This window comes from Cercospora beticola, chromosome 4 (assembly GCF_033473495.1).
Source record: "Cercospora beticola chromosome 4, complete sequence".
Taxonomy (NCBI): Eukaryota; Fungi; Ascomycota; class Dothideomycetes; order Mycosphaerellales; family Mycosphaerellaceae; genus Cercospora; species Cercospora beticola.
The window spans coordinates 773303-789958 of NC_088938.1; the positions used below are offsets into that span (position 1 = coordinate 773303).

General features: G+C 53.6%; 5 protein-coding genes across 5 annotated transcripts; 4 read left to right on the forward strand and 1 right to left on the reverse strand.

The window, feature by feature from the left end:
* Positions 1 to 156: 156 nt before the first annotated feature.
* Positions 157 to 1001, forward strand: RHO25_005939 (uncharacterized protein; the record flags this gene model as incomplete). The annotated part of the gene is made up of 2 exons (XM_023596805.2): positions 157 to 193; positions 247 to 1001. The coding sequence occupies 2 exons, from the start codon at positions 157 to 159 to the stop codon at positions 999 to 1001; spliced, it is 792 nt and encodes a 263-aa protein (XP_023452146.1).
* A 727-nt stretch (positions 1002 to 1728) lies between these two features.
* On the forward strand, positions 1729 to 2692 carry RHO25_005940 (uncharacterized protein; the record flags this gene model as incomplete). Its single annotated transcript, XM_023596806.1, has 2 exons — positions 1729 to 2001; positions 2087 to 2692. 2 exons carry the CDS (start codon positions 1729 to 1731, stop codon positions 2690 to 2692), a joined length of 879 nt encoding a protein of 292 aa, XP_023452954.1.
* A 3437-nt stretch (positions 2693 to 6129) lies between these two features.
* RHO25_005941 (uncharacterized protein) lies at positions 6130 to 9439 on the forward strand (the record flags this gene model as incomplete). The annotated part of the gene is made up of 2 exons (XM_023596807.2): positions 6130 to 6379; positions 6435 to 9439. The coding sequence occupies 2 exons, from the start codon at positions 6130 to 6132 to the stop codon at positions 9437 to 9439; spliced, it is 3255 nt and encodes a 1084-aa protein (XP_023452139.1).
* A 3882-nt stretch (positions 9440 to 13321) lies between these two features.
* Positions 13322 to 14171, forward strand: RHO25_005942 (uncharacterized protein; the record flags this gene model as incomplete). The annotated part of the gene is made up of 2 exons (XM_023596808.2): positions 13322 to 14086; positions 14145 to 14171. The coding sequence occupies 2 exons, from the start codon at positions 13322 to 13324 to the stop codon at positions 14169 to 14171; spliced, it is 792 nt and encodes a 263-aa protein (XP_023452140.1).
* A 1581-nt stretch (positions 14172 to 15752) lies between these two features.
* On the reverse strand, positions 15753 to 16460 carry RHO25_005943 (uncharacterized protein; the record flags this gene model as incomplete). The annotated part of the gene is made up of 1 exon (XM_065602720.1): positions 15753 to 16460. The coding sequence occupies one exon, from the start codon at positions 16458 to 16460 to the stop codon at positions 15753 to 15755; it is 708 nt and encodes a 235-aa protein (XP_065458792.1).
* Between the last annotated feature and the right edge of the window lie 196 nt (positions 16461 to 16656).

Genomic DNA, 16656 nt, shown 5'->3' on the forward strand with positions numbered 1-16656 from the left:
ACGCGCACCATACATCGTTTGCTGTTTGCCGTTTGCTGCACGCTCGCTGTCGATATAATCACGCTCGTTGTCCCGTTGCACCTGCCCCGTTCTGCCCCTCCTCCTCCTCACCGCGTTGCAGCGACCACCACCCCGCCGCGAACCGAGTGACACAGCATGGCACCCGACGCCATTGAGACAAATGGCCCATTGAGTATGCAACACACACACGAAACTGTTTCTACGCCTGTCTGACACACATTATAGGCCCTGGCGCTGGCATTCTCAAACGCTCCAACACCAACGAAGGCTGGACCCCCAACACCGTCCTCAGCACCCTCCCTGAGCAACCACAACCCCACTCGACATCCCCGCTGCCCTTCTTCCACTTGCTCGAACGCCTCAAAACCACCAAGCGCGAAGGCTGGCGACGTTTCGAAATCAGCCATGGCGAGTCCATATCCGATCACATGTACCGCATGGCCATCATCACCATGCTGTGTCCTCCCACTCTGGCAAAGCGGATAGACTTGTCAAAATGCACACGAATGGCTTTGATTCACGATATGGCAGAGAGCTTAGTTGGAGACATCACTCCCGTTGATGGCGTGAGCAAAACTGAGAAGAGCAGAAGAGAGACAGAAACCATGGACTATTTGACCAAAACCCTGCTCGGAAATGTGCATGGCGGTCAGGCTGGGCAGGACATGCGCGAAGTGTGGCAGGAATACGAAGACAGCAAGACACTGGAAAGCAAATTTGTGCACGATGTGGACAAGATGGAACTGCTACTGCAGATGATTGAATATGAAAAAGCTCAAGACGCAAAGGTGGACTTGGGCGAGTTCGCTTGGGTCGCGAAACGCATAGAGCTTCCTGAAGTGCAGCAGTGGGCGGCAGAACTTCTCGCCGAGAGGAAGCAATTTTGGCAGACGAAAGGAAAGGAGCCATCTGGAGTTCAGGACATCTCGGAGGAAATGAAGAAGGCTCACGATGGATACTATGGCAATGGCACGTCATGAGGCGCTCGAGGCGTTCAAACCTTTTCTGATTGTGACATCACGCCATGCGAATGAACTTCACGAACCACACGTGCGATGCATACAGCGAGGAAAGATAGACGCTACTTGATGATAGAGACGAAGAGATGAACGATACCCTGGTGTGTGCTGGGTTGGTGGAATTTCGATTCTGATATTCGAATAGAGCAGACTGGACACATCACAACAAGAAGATGGTGCTTGCTTTTTCGCACACTTCTAGACCAATGCCATTGGCATTGCTAACCCAATGAAGCAGCAGAATGGAGAAACATTCCAGTGTTATCTGAAGCGATCCTTGTGGCACAGAAGATCTCCTTGCATTGTTCGGATTGCGACAAGTTGCCCAACGTGTGCTCTTAATCAAGCAATGGTCCTTTCGTCGCCATCATGGATAATCAAAATCAACTTGCGCGAGATGGTTGCCCAACTTCCAATCTTCAACTTTCCGCAACATGGCAAGCACCGCGAGACGCTGGGTAGATTTTATCGCCCGGCGGATCGTCCACGAAACAGAGCATCCTCGAGATTGATTTGGCGGACGTGCCTGGCAGTTGCAATACTCCTCTGTCTTGTAATCCTTCTCCGCCATAAATCACCATGGCCCATCTTCTCCCATCCAATCTGGCCATTGACGGGTTCCACCGACTGGAGTCAATACGCCTATACCCAATACGTCACCACAGAACAATATCTCTGCAACAGTATCATGATCTTTGAGTCACTAGCAAGATACAATTCCAAGGCGGATAGGTTGCTCATGTATCCTGAAAATTGGGCCACAGACATGGAACTAGAAGCTACGACATGGACTCTGTTAACAAAAGCAAAAGAAAAATATGGCGTGAAATTACAACCCGTTACTCTCCAAACGTTGGCAGGAGAACCGACCTGGGCGGATAGTTTGACGAAGTTGTTGGCTTTTAATCAGACGCAGTATAAGAGGGTTTTGAGTTTGGATTCGGATTCTACGATTTTACAGGTTCGTTGGTCGAGACAGGAGCAGCGCAGGAAAACCGAGGCACATACGTCCCAGAGACAGCAGCTAACACTGCCTGTCTGATTAGCCCATGGACGAGCTCTTCTTGCTTCCACCGACGACCTTGGCCGCCCCACGAGCCTACTGGTTACCCAACCTGAAAGATCCCATCCTCTCCTCCCAACTCCTCCTCATTCAGCCCTCCATAGTAGAATTCAATCGAATCCTAAACGCCTTCGACACTCGTCTCGAAGCCGACTACGACATGGAAATTATCAATCACCTCTACAACTCATCCGCTCTCGTCCTCCCTCACAGACCCTACAATCTGCTGTCAGGAGAATTCAAACGTCAAGGAGACGATTCTTCGTTGTCCTCCTCTATTCCTGAAGCCTCTCTCCCATCCAAAGTCGACCACGCCGCGTACTTGGGCTCTTCAACCGAAGTGTGGAACCCCGACCTTATCGTCAATGAAGCCAAATACGTCCATTTCTCCGACTGGCCGCTTCCGAAGCCTTGGGTGTTCGCAGATGAGGACAGTGTGGAGAATGTGATGCCACGGTGCGTTATATTAGAGACGCGGAAGAGTGTGTTTGAGGGCGTGGATGACGATATCAAGGACGATTGCAGGGACAGAGAGATTTGGTTGGGGTTGTATGCGGATTTCAAGAGGAGGAGGAAGTTTGCGGTTTAGGGTTGTTGGGTGAGGGAGACGAGTGAGTATGAGGAGGAGTGAGTGTTAGGATAAGTGAGTGTTAGGATGAGATGTGGGGTGGTGACCTGTGTATGCGTCAAGAATTGTCAGGACACTCGGATGAGGCGATAGACAGGTGATTGCTTTGCCGGATGTCGTAGATAGGGTCCGCCAGAAAGCGTAGTACATCCAGCCAAGCTTGCAAGCAAGTTTGTAGACAGAAATAGTAGTTGGTCGGATGTGGTCGAATATGGACTGCGCACTGCTTGATCTTCACAACGGGGACAAAAGTAGTTCCTGTAGGCTTCGCTATCCGGTCTCCGCAGCATGCGCGATGCATTCCTGTCACCTCGGTGGGACGGATTCAGGGAAGAAGTCCCCGAGAAGTTCATGCCATTCATGGATCGGCTTGCCGACTTGGCAGATGACCCGAACAGTTCTTACCGAGTTTTTGACTTCCTTTCTCGAATTGCGCGAAAGCCGTGCCGATTGCGACAGATTAGTGTATGGGTTTTCCTGGTAGATGAGATTTTCCGATATAGAGGCCTATCACCAAAGACTTCCGTTGTGAGGTTTTGTGGTTTGACGTTAGCTCATCGAGCTGTGTTCCTGATCCATGTCGAGGAGGAGGATCCGGTCTCGTGCCCTACCGACAGTACGACTGCCATGAGTCTCTTGGATGCTGTGTTATATATCCAAGGGAGTGCGCCTCAGCTATATTCTTGAGTGTTCGATTTCCGATTTGTTTCTCGGTCTCGGGAAAGCTGTGCAACCTAGCATGTATCCGTGTTCGAGGATTTGGAACAGGCGTACCCGTAGAATTGCCAGTCACTGTATAGTCAGCCACTTCGTTACTATGCACCCACCAAGCCCGAAGGTGCTTGTAGGAAGTCTGAGGACAAACAACAGTATGGAGACGGCGTAGGTTGCGAACCCTGGAATGTTCGTCTCCAAGCGGCCTCGTGGCAGTGCTCGGAGCGTGGTTCGTTGCTTCCGTCGACGTGGTTCCGCTGAACTGCAATCCGAACATAGATCTCTGCTGCCCATGACGCGGTACGGGTGAATCAGAACTCGTGGCGATCAACGTTTGTCGGATGGCGTCAACGTGAGACCGGAACATTTCCAACCTCGTGGCTCCTGATCTTGTTCCAGACCTCACCCCAAGAAGAATTGAGCAGGATTCTCTGACCATCGTGCTCAAATGAGGCAGTACAGCGCCAGCCAGTGGAGAATAGGAGCGTAGCGGACACGTGGCTTGGACTGCGGTATTTTCGTGCCTAGTACAGCAGTACCTTCGACGCCCATCACACGGTCACACAGAGACCGGTGGCCACAAAGGCAGCGCACTGGTGTGTGACCAGCAAACTTTTACAAACGCTCCGTGATTCTGTTACTCGGTGGCGTTGTCAAGATCTTACGTTGCAGCCCAGACGGGAGGCAGTATTTTCCGTGCTTTAAACAGGAACACGCTCCGAGGAGGTGAGGTCAGCGCATGCATGGCCATTGGATCTAGGTGACACGCGACCGGTTCTTTCGAATCCAGGCAATTGGAATCCGATGGCGTATGTGATCTTGCTAGGCGAACTCGCAGCAGCGTATGAGAGATGTCTCACGATTGGCGAATGGATCGCTGAGATGATGCACGAGAAGCAGTTCGGAGCATGCTGCGTGATGTGTAAGGCTGGGCTGGGCAGGCCGTAGGCGATGGTGACAGCCACAAACTCTCCCCACGCCTTTGCTGAGCTTATTGAAGTGGCTGCGATCCAACGAGCTTGGCGCTGCTGTTCTCACCATCAAGAAGCCCAACGAGCCTGGCAGGACTGGCAGTTTGCAGCGATATGCTGACGAGTTGCGAGATCGGCTCGGCGAGATGTCCGAATGGAATGATGATGTCGAACACAAATGCGATCTATCTCAACAGAAAGGGGATCGAGATAGAGCCTCATCTGATCTTAGCTCCAAGAAGGAACCCCCACGCTCGGTCGCTTATGTGTAAAAGGGTCCGAAATGCGAATAGACATGTAAATGATCTTGCGCTTCATCATCAACATCGAGGCGTTGAACATCTCGAGCTTCGATCGAGTAGAATCGCCATTTACAAACAGCATCGTTCACGCAGGCTTCCGAACGCTGTTATCAATTGGAAAGACAGAATGGTGACCAGTACATTTCCAACAGTCTGCGCGGCTGCATTCGCGACTGCAAGTGCGGCACGATGCTACATCCAGTCCCGAGCAAATCGGCTGCTGGATGGCCTTTGCTTTGCCATTCTCCGCTTTTCCTTTGCGAGAGGTTTCCATTAGTTGGTGAATCAGTTGTGTCGTATGAGAAGTGCATAACAGAGTTCCGGTTGGTATGCAGGCGGCACAGGACCTGCGCCCTTTTCATCGACCAGCATGCGGCCATACCTTGCAGGGTGCATAAGGTTCAGCCATCGAGTGGCGAATGCGTCAAAACCACGAGGCGTTGCAAGCTTGTCTTCGATCGCAGCTCGCCGTCCGCGACCATAGAGGCAGCTCTCGCAGCCTATTGGTGCCCAGGACGTCGATGCCGCAAGCATAGAGCGTGTTGCTGTGAGCCTGTCACGGCGCAGTATTGCATTGACCGGCGGATGAGGCGTCAAGGATGCAGTGTGAGCGTGAGAGGAGCACGATGGGTACATCGTTCCCCCGCCTATACGTCCTGCGGGCGTGCCAGGACCCAGCCTTTCGATCATCCTGCGGCCTTTGCTTGGGATGATCTGGCTTCGAGCACAGCGGACGGGGCCAATCGCGGCATCCCGAAGTAATCAGGCTGGCGCGTCTGGTGGGTGCAACGCTGCGAGAGCCCGCCTGCTGAGGGCAGCGTAGTCTTCCGCCGCAGCCGAATCGGCAGCGTGTCCGTTGCGCGTTGCTGTGTGCAGTGTGTGCCCGGTGGCGCTCGCTGTGTGCATTCGTCACGGTCAGCTTGGTCGGGCTGAGCATGCTAGATCCTGTGGACCACAAACGCGGGATGATGACCCCACCGATCGCACCCTCTTGACCTGCTATTGAGATGCCTTCTGTCGACCCCCGGATTATAGCAAAGGCAGGCCGACCAGCAACCTGCAGCAGGTATCAATCCGGCTCTGTCGCACAGCGCTGCGTGATCCACGTCCCGGTGTGCCCCAGGATATGCACGCAACTGCATCTTCTCTCCACCTTTGCAACGATAGCACAGCGCCGCGCCTGCCAGTCCTGTCATCCCCCTCGTGACGCCGCCCTGCCCTGCGCTGCGCAGCATTGTCATCTGGGCCACTAGGAGATGACGAGCGACCTCCGCAGGCTGATTCACCAGCCCCGACGACCGACTTAGAGCCTCAGCTGCGTGCAGCTGGAGGATTGCGTTCCCGATAGCGACCACCCAGGACGGCCACAGCGCGCCCGCCGCACCCCGATTCGCATGAGGAGCGCTCCGCGATGAGTGCGAAGCAGGCGAAGAGCGCGGTGGACACAGGCGCGCCGCTCGACTCGCGGCCCGCCAGCCGGAAGGAGAACGATGAGGTGGAGATGGACGACGCGGAGCACGAGGTCGACGACGTGTCGGAGCGGCGATCGAAGAAGAAGCGCCGCGTGGTCAAGACGATGGACAAGAAGTACGAGTGCCCGCAGCCCGACTGTGGCAAGTCGTACTCGCGAGCCGAGCATCTGTATAGGCATCAATTGAATCGTGCGTGAGCGCCCGAAGTGCAACCCTCCGCTGCACCGTGCTGACCAGTGCGCAGATACGCCCAAGCAGATCTACTACTGCGACTTCCCAGGCTGCGATCGCAACTTCGTGCGGGCCGACCTGTGCGCGAGACATAAGGAACGCCACACGGCGAAGGGGTCTCACCTCCAGCGCAAAGACGCCTTCATGAACAGCCAGCGGCAGCAGCCGAATAATGTGACCAAGCCCGGGTCAACGAAAGACGTTGCGTCGACACACACCGAATCATCACCCAGTGACTCGGCGCATTCGGTGCAACAGCTGCCACTTCCAGACTCCAAGGCATACATCTCGCCAGCAACACAACTACCCCCGAGCCTCTACACCGCTGCGGGTGACCAACAGCCATATCCCAACCCATCTCAACACAATCAGCAGCTATCGTCGCTGCACACTGGAGGTCCGAATGGCGTGGATTCGCACCAAGGTGCCTCCGGAACGTACGGCACTTACCAGTCCAACTTCAACGGCGCCCAGCACGTTGTGCCCTCACCGTCGTCCAGCACTGCCAGACGCTACAGTGTGGACAGCCAGTTCAGCCGGCCGAATGCGATGACGAATGGACACGTGCAACCGCTTGCAATGCACCCTCCGCCAGTGCCAGGACACCAGCCGCAGACACCCGTGTACACTCAATCGCCGTATCAAACACAGGAACCTAGGGGAGCGAATCAGCAGTATCAAGCAAATTCTGCCACCGGTTCGCTGCCTCCCTTGCCCCCGTTCGAAATGCAGCCGCCGGCCTACAATAATCGCTCGAGTACCATGAATACCTCCGCCATGACAGCGGAATATCAGTTTCACCCAAGCAACGACGGGCCCGGTAACATGGTGCCTGAGCTCGATGCTTTTGGCCAATACACTGGAGGCTACATCATGCCCGTCTTTGGCATGGACAGCTTCAATCGCTCATCGCACACAGGCTTCGATTTTGTACAACTGATCGAGGACCCCAGTATGTCTTTCGTTGATGGGCCTTCGCCTCCGTTCGACTTGCATTACAACATGCAAGTACCTGGACTGGCACAACCCAAACTTGAGGCAGACAGTGCATTGCCTCAACTGCCTGACACAGAAGCGGACAATGACAAGTCGCCCGAGATATACGCGATGGATCTCTCCATGCGCGAGAGCAATATCACGGAGCAAAGGCAGAGGCGTATCATCAACATGGTAGAGAAATGGGAAGATATTGAGCGCGTGCCTGGACAAATGAGCAAGAATAAATTCCTGCCCGGTGATGTTACCGATCCAACGCATCCGCTGAGCGTCGAGATGTTGAAGACATACTTGACCAGTTTCTGGATTCACATACATCAACAGATGCCGATCATGCACCGTCCGTCATTCAATGGACAAACATGTCCTGACTTGCTCCTACTAGCGATGATGTGTCTCGGCGCTTGTTGCCTCGATCGTACTCATACGCCAGAGCGCATCAAGGCCTCCGCCGAGCTCTCCTTCTTCTGCGCCTGGCACATCCGCTGGGAAATTTTCAAGGAAGCAGAGTTCAGGCCACCTGCGAAGATGTGGACCTTTCAGACCATGCTTCTCCTAGAACTCTTCGAGAAGATGTACAGCACCAGGGCACTGCACGAGAGGGCGCATATTCACCACGCCACCACACTCACCGTCATGCGCCGTGGCTCTTCGCTCATCGGACGTGGTGCCACTGATGAGGCAAAGGCACGCGAGGATCCTACCAGAACCCCACCTGGACCCGAGGGCAGCATCAATACCAGTGGCCAAAACACAGCAGATCCTTGGTGGAACAACTGGATCAGTAAAGAGGCATCCCTCCGAGTCGGCTATGCTGCCTTCGTCATCGATTCCACACATGCTGCGATGTTTGGACATGCGGCTGCCATGGCACCAGCAGACCTCGCGCTACAACTACCGTGCGACGAATCCATTTGGGCTGCACAGAGCGGCGCCGAAGTTATGCGTGCTGAAGGAAGTCTTAAAGCCAACGGCTTCCAGCGATTGACCTTCCAAGAAGGTCTCAAGAGAATCATGCACGGCAAACCAGTCCGCACTAATGTCTTTGGCCGTGTCATCTTGATGGCGGGCTTGTTGAATCTCAGTTGGCAGATGAATAGCCGAGAACTGCAAGCCAACACATTCTCGGCGCAGAACTCCATCGGCAACCCGATCAAGTGGCGCCTGACCTTGTGCCATGCGTTTGACCACTGGCGTAAGGACTTTGACGAGAGTCTGGTGAAAGCCGAGGCGACTTCCGACCCACCCGTAGACTTGGGCAACAAGTCGAATTGCCACAAAGATCATCGCGACAACGTGTTCGAATCCAGAACCTGCCTGCACAGCCTTGCACACATGGCTTTGCATGCAGAAATTGTCGACGTTGAGGTACTGGCCGGGGCAGATCGTGTATTGGGACGAGACATCCTCGATGTAGACCGGGTTGTCGTTCGACAACGCATGCAGGAATGGGCATCAAGTCCGCGCGCGCGAGATGCCGTGTTCTACGCGATGCGGTTCCTTCGTGAAGTCTTGATGCCAGATCCGGAATCATCGACACCGCATACTGGACGGATGCGGTTCAAGACAGGAATTCCATACAGTGCGAGGGATGATTATTTGCTGAATCGTCCGTACATTCTGTACTATGCCTGCATGGTCGTCTGGGCGTACGGATATTTGCTGGATGGGCCGATCACCGATCGAAAATTCGACCTGATGACAGTCGAAGCGCAGGTTTGGGACATGCAGCAATTCCTGGGTGTTCTTGATAAGATCAAAGATCCTAGCGAGCTCGACAACGTGACGAATCGCAATCGCGTGATCGGTCTGCTCGTCTTGATGCGCGACTGCTTCGAGACGCCTCGGTGGGAACTGCTGGAAGAATCGGCGCGCCAGCTCGGATTGTGTATCGAAATGCTGTGTCCTGGATTTAATCAGGAACTGAAAGAATATCGTCAATCACAGGAACAGCAGCAGCAACAACAATACGAGCAATACGAACAAAACAACCAAGTGCATGGAAGTCGGATGGGAAAATAGCATAACTTCTTTTTTTGGGGAGCGAAACTGATGATAACATTATCTTGTCAAAAACAGAAAAAGCACCACAGGGCGGTTCATCTGTGCAAAATTGGTGCATTGGGGGAACTGGGAATGGGTTCGGGATCAAAAATGGGAAATTGGGAAGGGCGTTTTTACGGTACTTGTGTGTGGGAAGTCCTTCCTTTTGGAAGACTTGATGGGCGGCATTTGTGATACCCTGGCATCGATGTGTGTCTCGTATTTTAGTTTTTCGCGAATGCTGCTTTTTGCGCTTGATCGTTGGGCGACGGTGGTTGTTGGTTGTGGATGGTGTACATTTCCGACACTAATCACGCGGTGGCAGGCGCGCGCGAGAGCTTGTTGTATGGCGATGTTGTAGGTAGGAGCAGGAGGACGAGATAGCGAAATCTTCTTCTGATTGAATAAATCATTGTCGAAGTGATGCAATTTCGTGCGGTGTGATGGTCTCGTATCTTTGCGTAAGCGTGTTGTGCTGAGCCGTTGGATGTCGATGCGACCGAGTCGTGTCTGCTGAACCCAATACCAATGCGCGCGAATTGCTGCGTCGCACGTGCAATCACCCGAAAGTCGGCGAGTACATCGTCAGGTCTTCGCGCACACGATTCCGTCAGCGCTGAAAGATGCCGCGGTAACTTCGTGAGATAAATAGCATGCCGGGACTGAATGAGACATATGTATATTCTCAGAACCGAGGACATCAAGGTGAAAAGCATGTCCTACTTTAGGGCGGTCGGGAGGGAGAGTTTTTGAATAAGGCAATAGACGGATACGATACCCACGTGCTCTCAGCTCTCTCTTACGCCCAACTTGCGGTGAAGGTACCTACCTGGTTTGACTGGCGTGATGATGCGAGATAGTGGTGTTGATAGGCTGTCGGTAAGCCTTATCGGTGTATCACATCATCTGGTGACCTGGAAATTCGAATGTCGTTACTCGGCTTGCAGTTGGTTGCACAAGCGTGTGTTTGGCTGGAGCACCCTTTTTGCCCTTCCTGTTGTGCGACGTGTGGAGGTTTGGCAGGGGTATGCTGGGTTGTCAATATTGATGTGACTTTCTGTCAAGTTTTTGCTTCACTCCAGTCTGAGAACGTTGTTGGAAATTGCATCACGTCGGTTCACATGCCTTCACACCAGCGATGGCCAAAGTTCATGATGCCGTGTGAATGCAACGGCCTCCACTTGCGATCAAGATCATTCAACAATTTATCACCAGGCTCCTGGTGATAGAAAGGGTATATCGAAGAGCGAGCCTCATCGCCTGATCAGTGAACATGCGCATTTGCCCTTTGCTCCATGTGGATAACAGACGCGCCTATAGACTGCATCGAGGGTCTGCTTGCGGCATGGGTGCGATATGGTCATCGCAGCTAATAGCCGCCATGGGGACAGTAATGGAGGGCCAGCATTAGCACTACACACGGCTTCATGCCATGGTGGTGCTCCCTGTCGCTATAGCTGACCGTCGAAGACCGAGCTCAAGAAGCTACCCAGCTAGACGCGCAGCAGTGCCCGCGTCGTATCATGTGCGATGCCATACGACAGCCGCTCGTCGTGCAATTGAAAGATCAGCAAATGCTCTTGGGATTGCTCAACGGTTTCCTCGTGACATGAAGTTCCTTGGCCGTTGAGCGATTTGCCAAATCAATGTGACCAGAATGCCCGGCACAGCTCTGCAAAGGCTCCGCGCCCTGGACTTACTCGCCAAAAAGGCAGTGTAGGATGCAAGACCATCCTCTGACCGTTTGTAAGTCAATATGGACAACTGCAGTCTGCAGTCCATCCGTGGCTCCATAGGCGCGGAGACGACGCCGGAGCGATTCCGGCCACAATGAGGGTGGGGAAGCAGACAGAAGGATGGATGCGGATGTCGAGAGTAAATATTGCCTGCTGTCGTTCTCACAGCTGAGGTCCAATGGTACGGATGCAGTGGTGTGGTTGTTCCAATGTGTCGTCTCTCATGCTCGCGTGCCACGGCTCCGTAAAGCTGGTTCGTAGATCAGCTCGAATCGCCGATTTCTGTGCATATTCTGTTGATCCATTGCCCGGATAGGAGAACGCGCGGTCGAAGAGCACAATTCACAACAGTCGCGAGCCAGGTTGCTGGGCAATTATGGTTGTTGGATATGCATAGCTGCACCTCCTTTGCCATTGCCTTCGACTCCGGACTGATAGGAGCATCGGGAACACATTCGAGCCGGCGAGCTCTTGCGCTGAGTCCGCGGGTTGGACTTAGCCGTACGGCACTGAAATTGGACAAGAGTCTTGGTGACGAACACGCGAACTTCATCCGCCAGGAGCACTAGAACACGCGAGAAATAGCGGGGCAAGAGTCTAGTCTGGGACAGGGGATCTACAAACGCGTATACTGTGCGTGATGGATGTCATGGAGCTCTTTCCGCGGTCATGTTGGGACACACCACTGGCAGTTGTGACTGTGACCGTGATGTGCTTGCTCTTCCCCTCGAGCTGCTCGCTTGACTGCAGCTGCTGCACCACAGCTGCCTCCGCACGCTGAAACGTAGCTCAAAGTATACCACATGCAGTACCTTAGCCTCCTTAGCCTTGGCTTCTTCAGTCCCTCGCCCTCGCTTCGCCTCGACAGCCACGAGCGACGTCCCGTAATTCCCGCCAACGCTCATCGCAGAGCTTTGACGGCATTGATGAAGCGGCACAGTATCGGTTCGCGTGGCACTCGATCCGCGACGAGGGCTCACGGGACGGCGCTATCAGACACTAAGAGCGACTGCTCCAGGAGAGAAGTCGGAGAGAACAGCTGGCGGACGATGGTGTAGCAAGTATGTACCCGCGGCGGCCGCATATGACTGCTGTTTCAGCGGGAGCTCAAGGATGTCATCGGGGCGCTGCTGAGTGCCCTAAAAAGTGCAGCAAAATGGTTCGCTCCAGCATGGTGCCGTTGACGCGCAGTAGCGAAGCGCGCAGGCCAGCCGGTGGGAAGCAGGACAGCGCTGCTAACGACGACGGCGCCTTTCTGCCGCAAGCCTCGTCGCGCATGCGCAGCACGCACGCAGGTGCGAGATGGTGGGCTCGGCACGGCAGTCCTCCACCCTCACCTCGCCCTGCAGCAGTCCGCTCCGCGCAGCACACATCTGGTTGCGGGCGGGTGCAAGCATCCAATATTGATCCCAAGAATAGGCCGACGTTGACGACGGACGAGGGAACTCGACTGCCTGAACCGCTCCACCGCACACACCTGCAGTTCTCGTTCTGGGCAACACCATATTAAAATATCCAGGATATGGCCGATCTGCCCCCTGCGTCGGCTGTCAGTGCCAACGTGCTGAGACTCATGGCGATCTGCCGGCAACAGCACCACACTTTCATCACGCTCGCACTTGCAGGCCCGCGTGCAGCACTGCCCGTTGTTTCCTTGCTCGAGCACTGGCGGACTGGGTCTATTCACATGCTACCCACAGCCTCCCTTTCGTCATCCACTCGACGGGCCACGACGGGTGATCCCAGCCTGTCTCAGAAGGGGCCCATACCACAAATTGAGTTATGGCGCGAAGGAGCTAAGACAGAACCTTGGAGCTTAGCAAGTTAGTAGCCATGCGACGGGAAGAGGAGTGGCCTTTTCCTTGATGCCCTTTAGATGACCTCTGGTCTATCATCTGGCCGCCAACATTCCTTCACTTGCTGCTGCCTCTGACAATCCTAACTAGCAAACTTCCACCAAGGCCTCTTCTGCAGGTCACTGAATCAGCATTCTTGGGCAGCATCACATCATCCTGAAACGTCGTTGCACAGCTGCTCGCTTTCGTGCATGCGCAGGAAGGACTAAGCCGCACCTGGACCTTCGCATAACACTGAACGGGGCACTCGTTCAGATCATAATACCAAGATGACTATGGCATATCCGCGACCGTCACCCGCCTTCTCAAGACCTTCATACATGGACAATCTATACAAAGACACGTCATATAAAGATGTTCCAAACACACCTCCAGCAAGTTTGCATTCCTACAAGAGCAGCATATCCACCACCAGCACTGCCTCGAACTACAGCCTACGATCAACATACCAAGCCACCAGGCCTCTATCGCCGCCAATTGAGGAATCCAGCAGTGACAACATCAGTATACGCAGCAAGAAGTCATTCCTGAGCCCAAAGAGAAGGTTTCGCTTTGGAGGCTTTCTGCAGCGGAATCGCCACACCTATCCGCAAACCGCAGAGCACCCGGAGCCCGTACCTGTACCTATTGCGAAGCCTGTACACGAGCTGGCTCCTGGGTCTCCTACAACACCGCCGGCTTCCGCTCCCACATCTCCTTGCACAGAAAGCCCAGTCGTGCCTGTGCAACATCGACCCTCATTACCCAAGCTCCAAACGAACTTCAGCCCCGCAAGTTTTGGACCACCTGAGGCTATCGACACTTATGAGAAGAAAGCCCTACCAGCACTGCCTCCTGCTTCAAAATCACCATCTCGGCAACCTGCGCGAACGTTATCACAATCGCGACCTTCGATGAGACGTCAAAAATCCGCCGCTGAGCTTAACAGCCAAGGGGCCGAACGAGGCTGTCATAAGTGCTACTACTTTGCTGCACGAAATTGCAATGGCTACGTACTAGGAGGCGATCCTGGGGACGCGTGTGAGACGTGTCTGGTGAGTAACACATTATCGATACGCTTCCATTTATCTGAAAGCTAACGCTCCTCATCAGGCCGCAGGTTTCTTTGGTGCGAAATGAAACGGCCGATTCACGAATCTCTTTATTCTCTCACATTGATGACCATACTTTTTTTGCACATTCATGCATGGCGTTGGCAGGATACTGATACTTGGATTGGGACGCGGGGAAATTTGTAAAGATTTTGTGACCCACATGGTCTTTGAGTTTGGGACTTTGGGAACGCATTTGCTTCCCACTTCGCTTCTGTATGACACGATATGACACGAGGAGGAACAACGCCGGCGATGGCGAGAAGAAAGCCGGCGAAAGAACACGGCACCGCATGTGCGCACAACACGATTCATTGTGGCGTGGAGAGAGGCACCGGCCGGTCTCCAAGAGGCTGACCGGGGAGAACTGCGGTTCACCGCATTGCATGGCATACAAACAAGACACACCCGCCGACCGGGTCAAAGCACAATTTGAAGTGCATCTACCAAAACGGACGACGAGAGCCGCTTTGGAACCAGGGATTTCCTGGATATGGAGCCGAACACATTTACCAAATAGTACAGACAAGACAAGGAAAAGCGGTTGTTGTACTACAACTCTGTATACGGCGAAAGTGATGATGTTGTTCTCCTATGAAAGTGACGCGTGTATTGCTGACCCCAAGACATCGACCGTCTCTGCTGTCTTTAGTTTTTGCGGTCTTCTCTCCCTAGGAGGTACTACTCCACAATTTGAAGCGGAAGCATCCTGTCGTGAAACACGGCAAGAACGCCTGTTCGCGCCCTCATGTCGTCACGCTTTCCCCGTTCGTTCGACTCTGTTGCAGAGATCCCTACTCAGATCTTGTTGGATGCCAGCAGCTCCGCGATCCCCAAAGATGTTGTGGCTGCAAGGATCTGTATATCGCAGACGTTTGGTCTTTTCTTTTCTTGGGCGGCGAGGTCATCCGGACAGCGTTTTGTCTGTCGTTGAATACGGTATAGGCGTATTTCTGCAGCCAGCCTCGCGGGTGGCTTCGAAATATGGAAGGCTTATCGATGCGTCACTGTGGATTTGGTAGACTTCTGTCAGACAGAAGACTGTGAGACATGGTTTTGGCGTTGGCGAGGATCGCCGTGAGATGCAGCCATGCGAAGTGGCTTTATCTGTACTACAGACTGACTGATACGAGAGATTCTAGATGGCTCTGGATCGATTGCGCTTGGTCTGTATCGTGAAGATGAATTCCAGAATCAGGCGCAGAATCCGATGCATGCGAGGAATTGAGATTAGCTGCATCGGCTCTAAGAGAGAGCTGAAGTTGTTACTTTGCAATGGAAGCTTATCGCACTGCTGTAAATGATGGAACATTTTCGTCGCTTCTTGAAGCGTGTCTGCTACCAACTCTAACGAGAGTAAATGTTGTTGATGCTTTCAACTGCTTCCACCAACATGGATAGAGGCCCTCATCTGCGCTTGCATGAGGACCACTTCGTAAGACTTCGCACTTCAATCCTCCTCCCGCCATGGCAACAAGACGTAAAATTTTGCTCCGCGAAAGATTGTGCCCCAACCTCTCACCCCTTGCCCTTCCAATCATGGAAACAAAAATGCCGTCGATGGCCCAGGGAATGTCAAATGGCGTAAGTTCACCGACCGCAAACTATCCTATTGCGTGTTTGCAGTCAAGGGGGAACATTCGCAAGGTCCAGCACATGCAACACGAGTGGGCTCACTCGGTGCCCTTCGACGAAGTATCTCAGACCGCAATCTCTTCTCAATGCGCGGATCCGCTATCGCCTGCTTCGGCGGGAACATTTCAGCAGAAATCACCGCCTCCTTAACGAGATGGCTTTGTATCGGGTTCCTTCCTAGCCATATGCAACTTCTGATTTCAAGGTGGATGGTTTCGTAGTTCAGCCAAGACCAATCATTTGCCATGTTGAGAAGACCACGATAGCATCCCATATTGTGCATCATGAATGTGTGGATTCGTATCTGTGGTCGAGGCGTCGGGCCAGAAGTGATGCAGCGAACGAAGTGAAGGAGCTCTAGGAAATCGAAGCGATTGATGTATGCCGAGAATTCGTTGTTGGCGTAGAACATTGCGAGGCTTTCCGATCGAGTCTGTCGCGAGACGCGTGTGATGGCAGGCTGAACAGCGAGAGTCATGTGGTTGTCGACATAAGGCGAGGTGATGAAGAGTCGCTCGTTGCGCTCTTTCGAAGGTAGTGCGAGCTCGTAGATGATGTTGCGGATCTCTGGCGGGAGCTCGAAGAACGTCGCTGTCTGCCGTGCGCATGGTGTCGCTATTGTCATCGCCGCCATCTTGCCTGGAAAGTCGTCTAGCGCAGCGCGCTCAATCTTGGAAAGCATGACTGGGTGCGATCGATGTCAACGAAGTCGCGATGTGAAGTAATGATCAGTCTTTGTGTGGGAGACGAGAGGTATGGTAGTACGAATGGCTGCTTGTTACTCCCGTGGTCGATGTTGAAGTTCGAGGCCGCACGAAGTAAGAAGCTCAGGCTGCAGCCGTTGAAGAGCAAGTGCCGTACAACATGCAAGAGCAAGA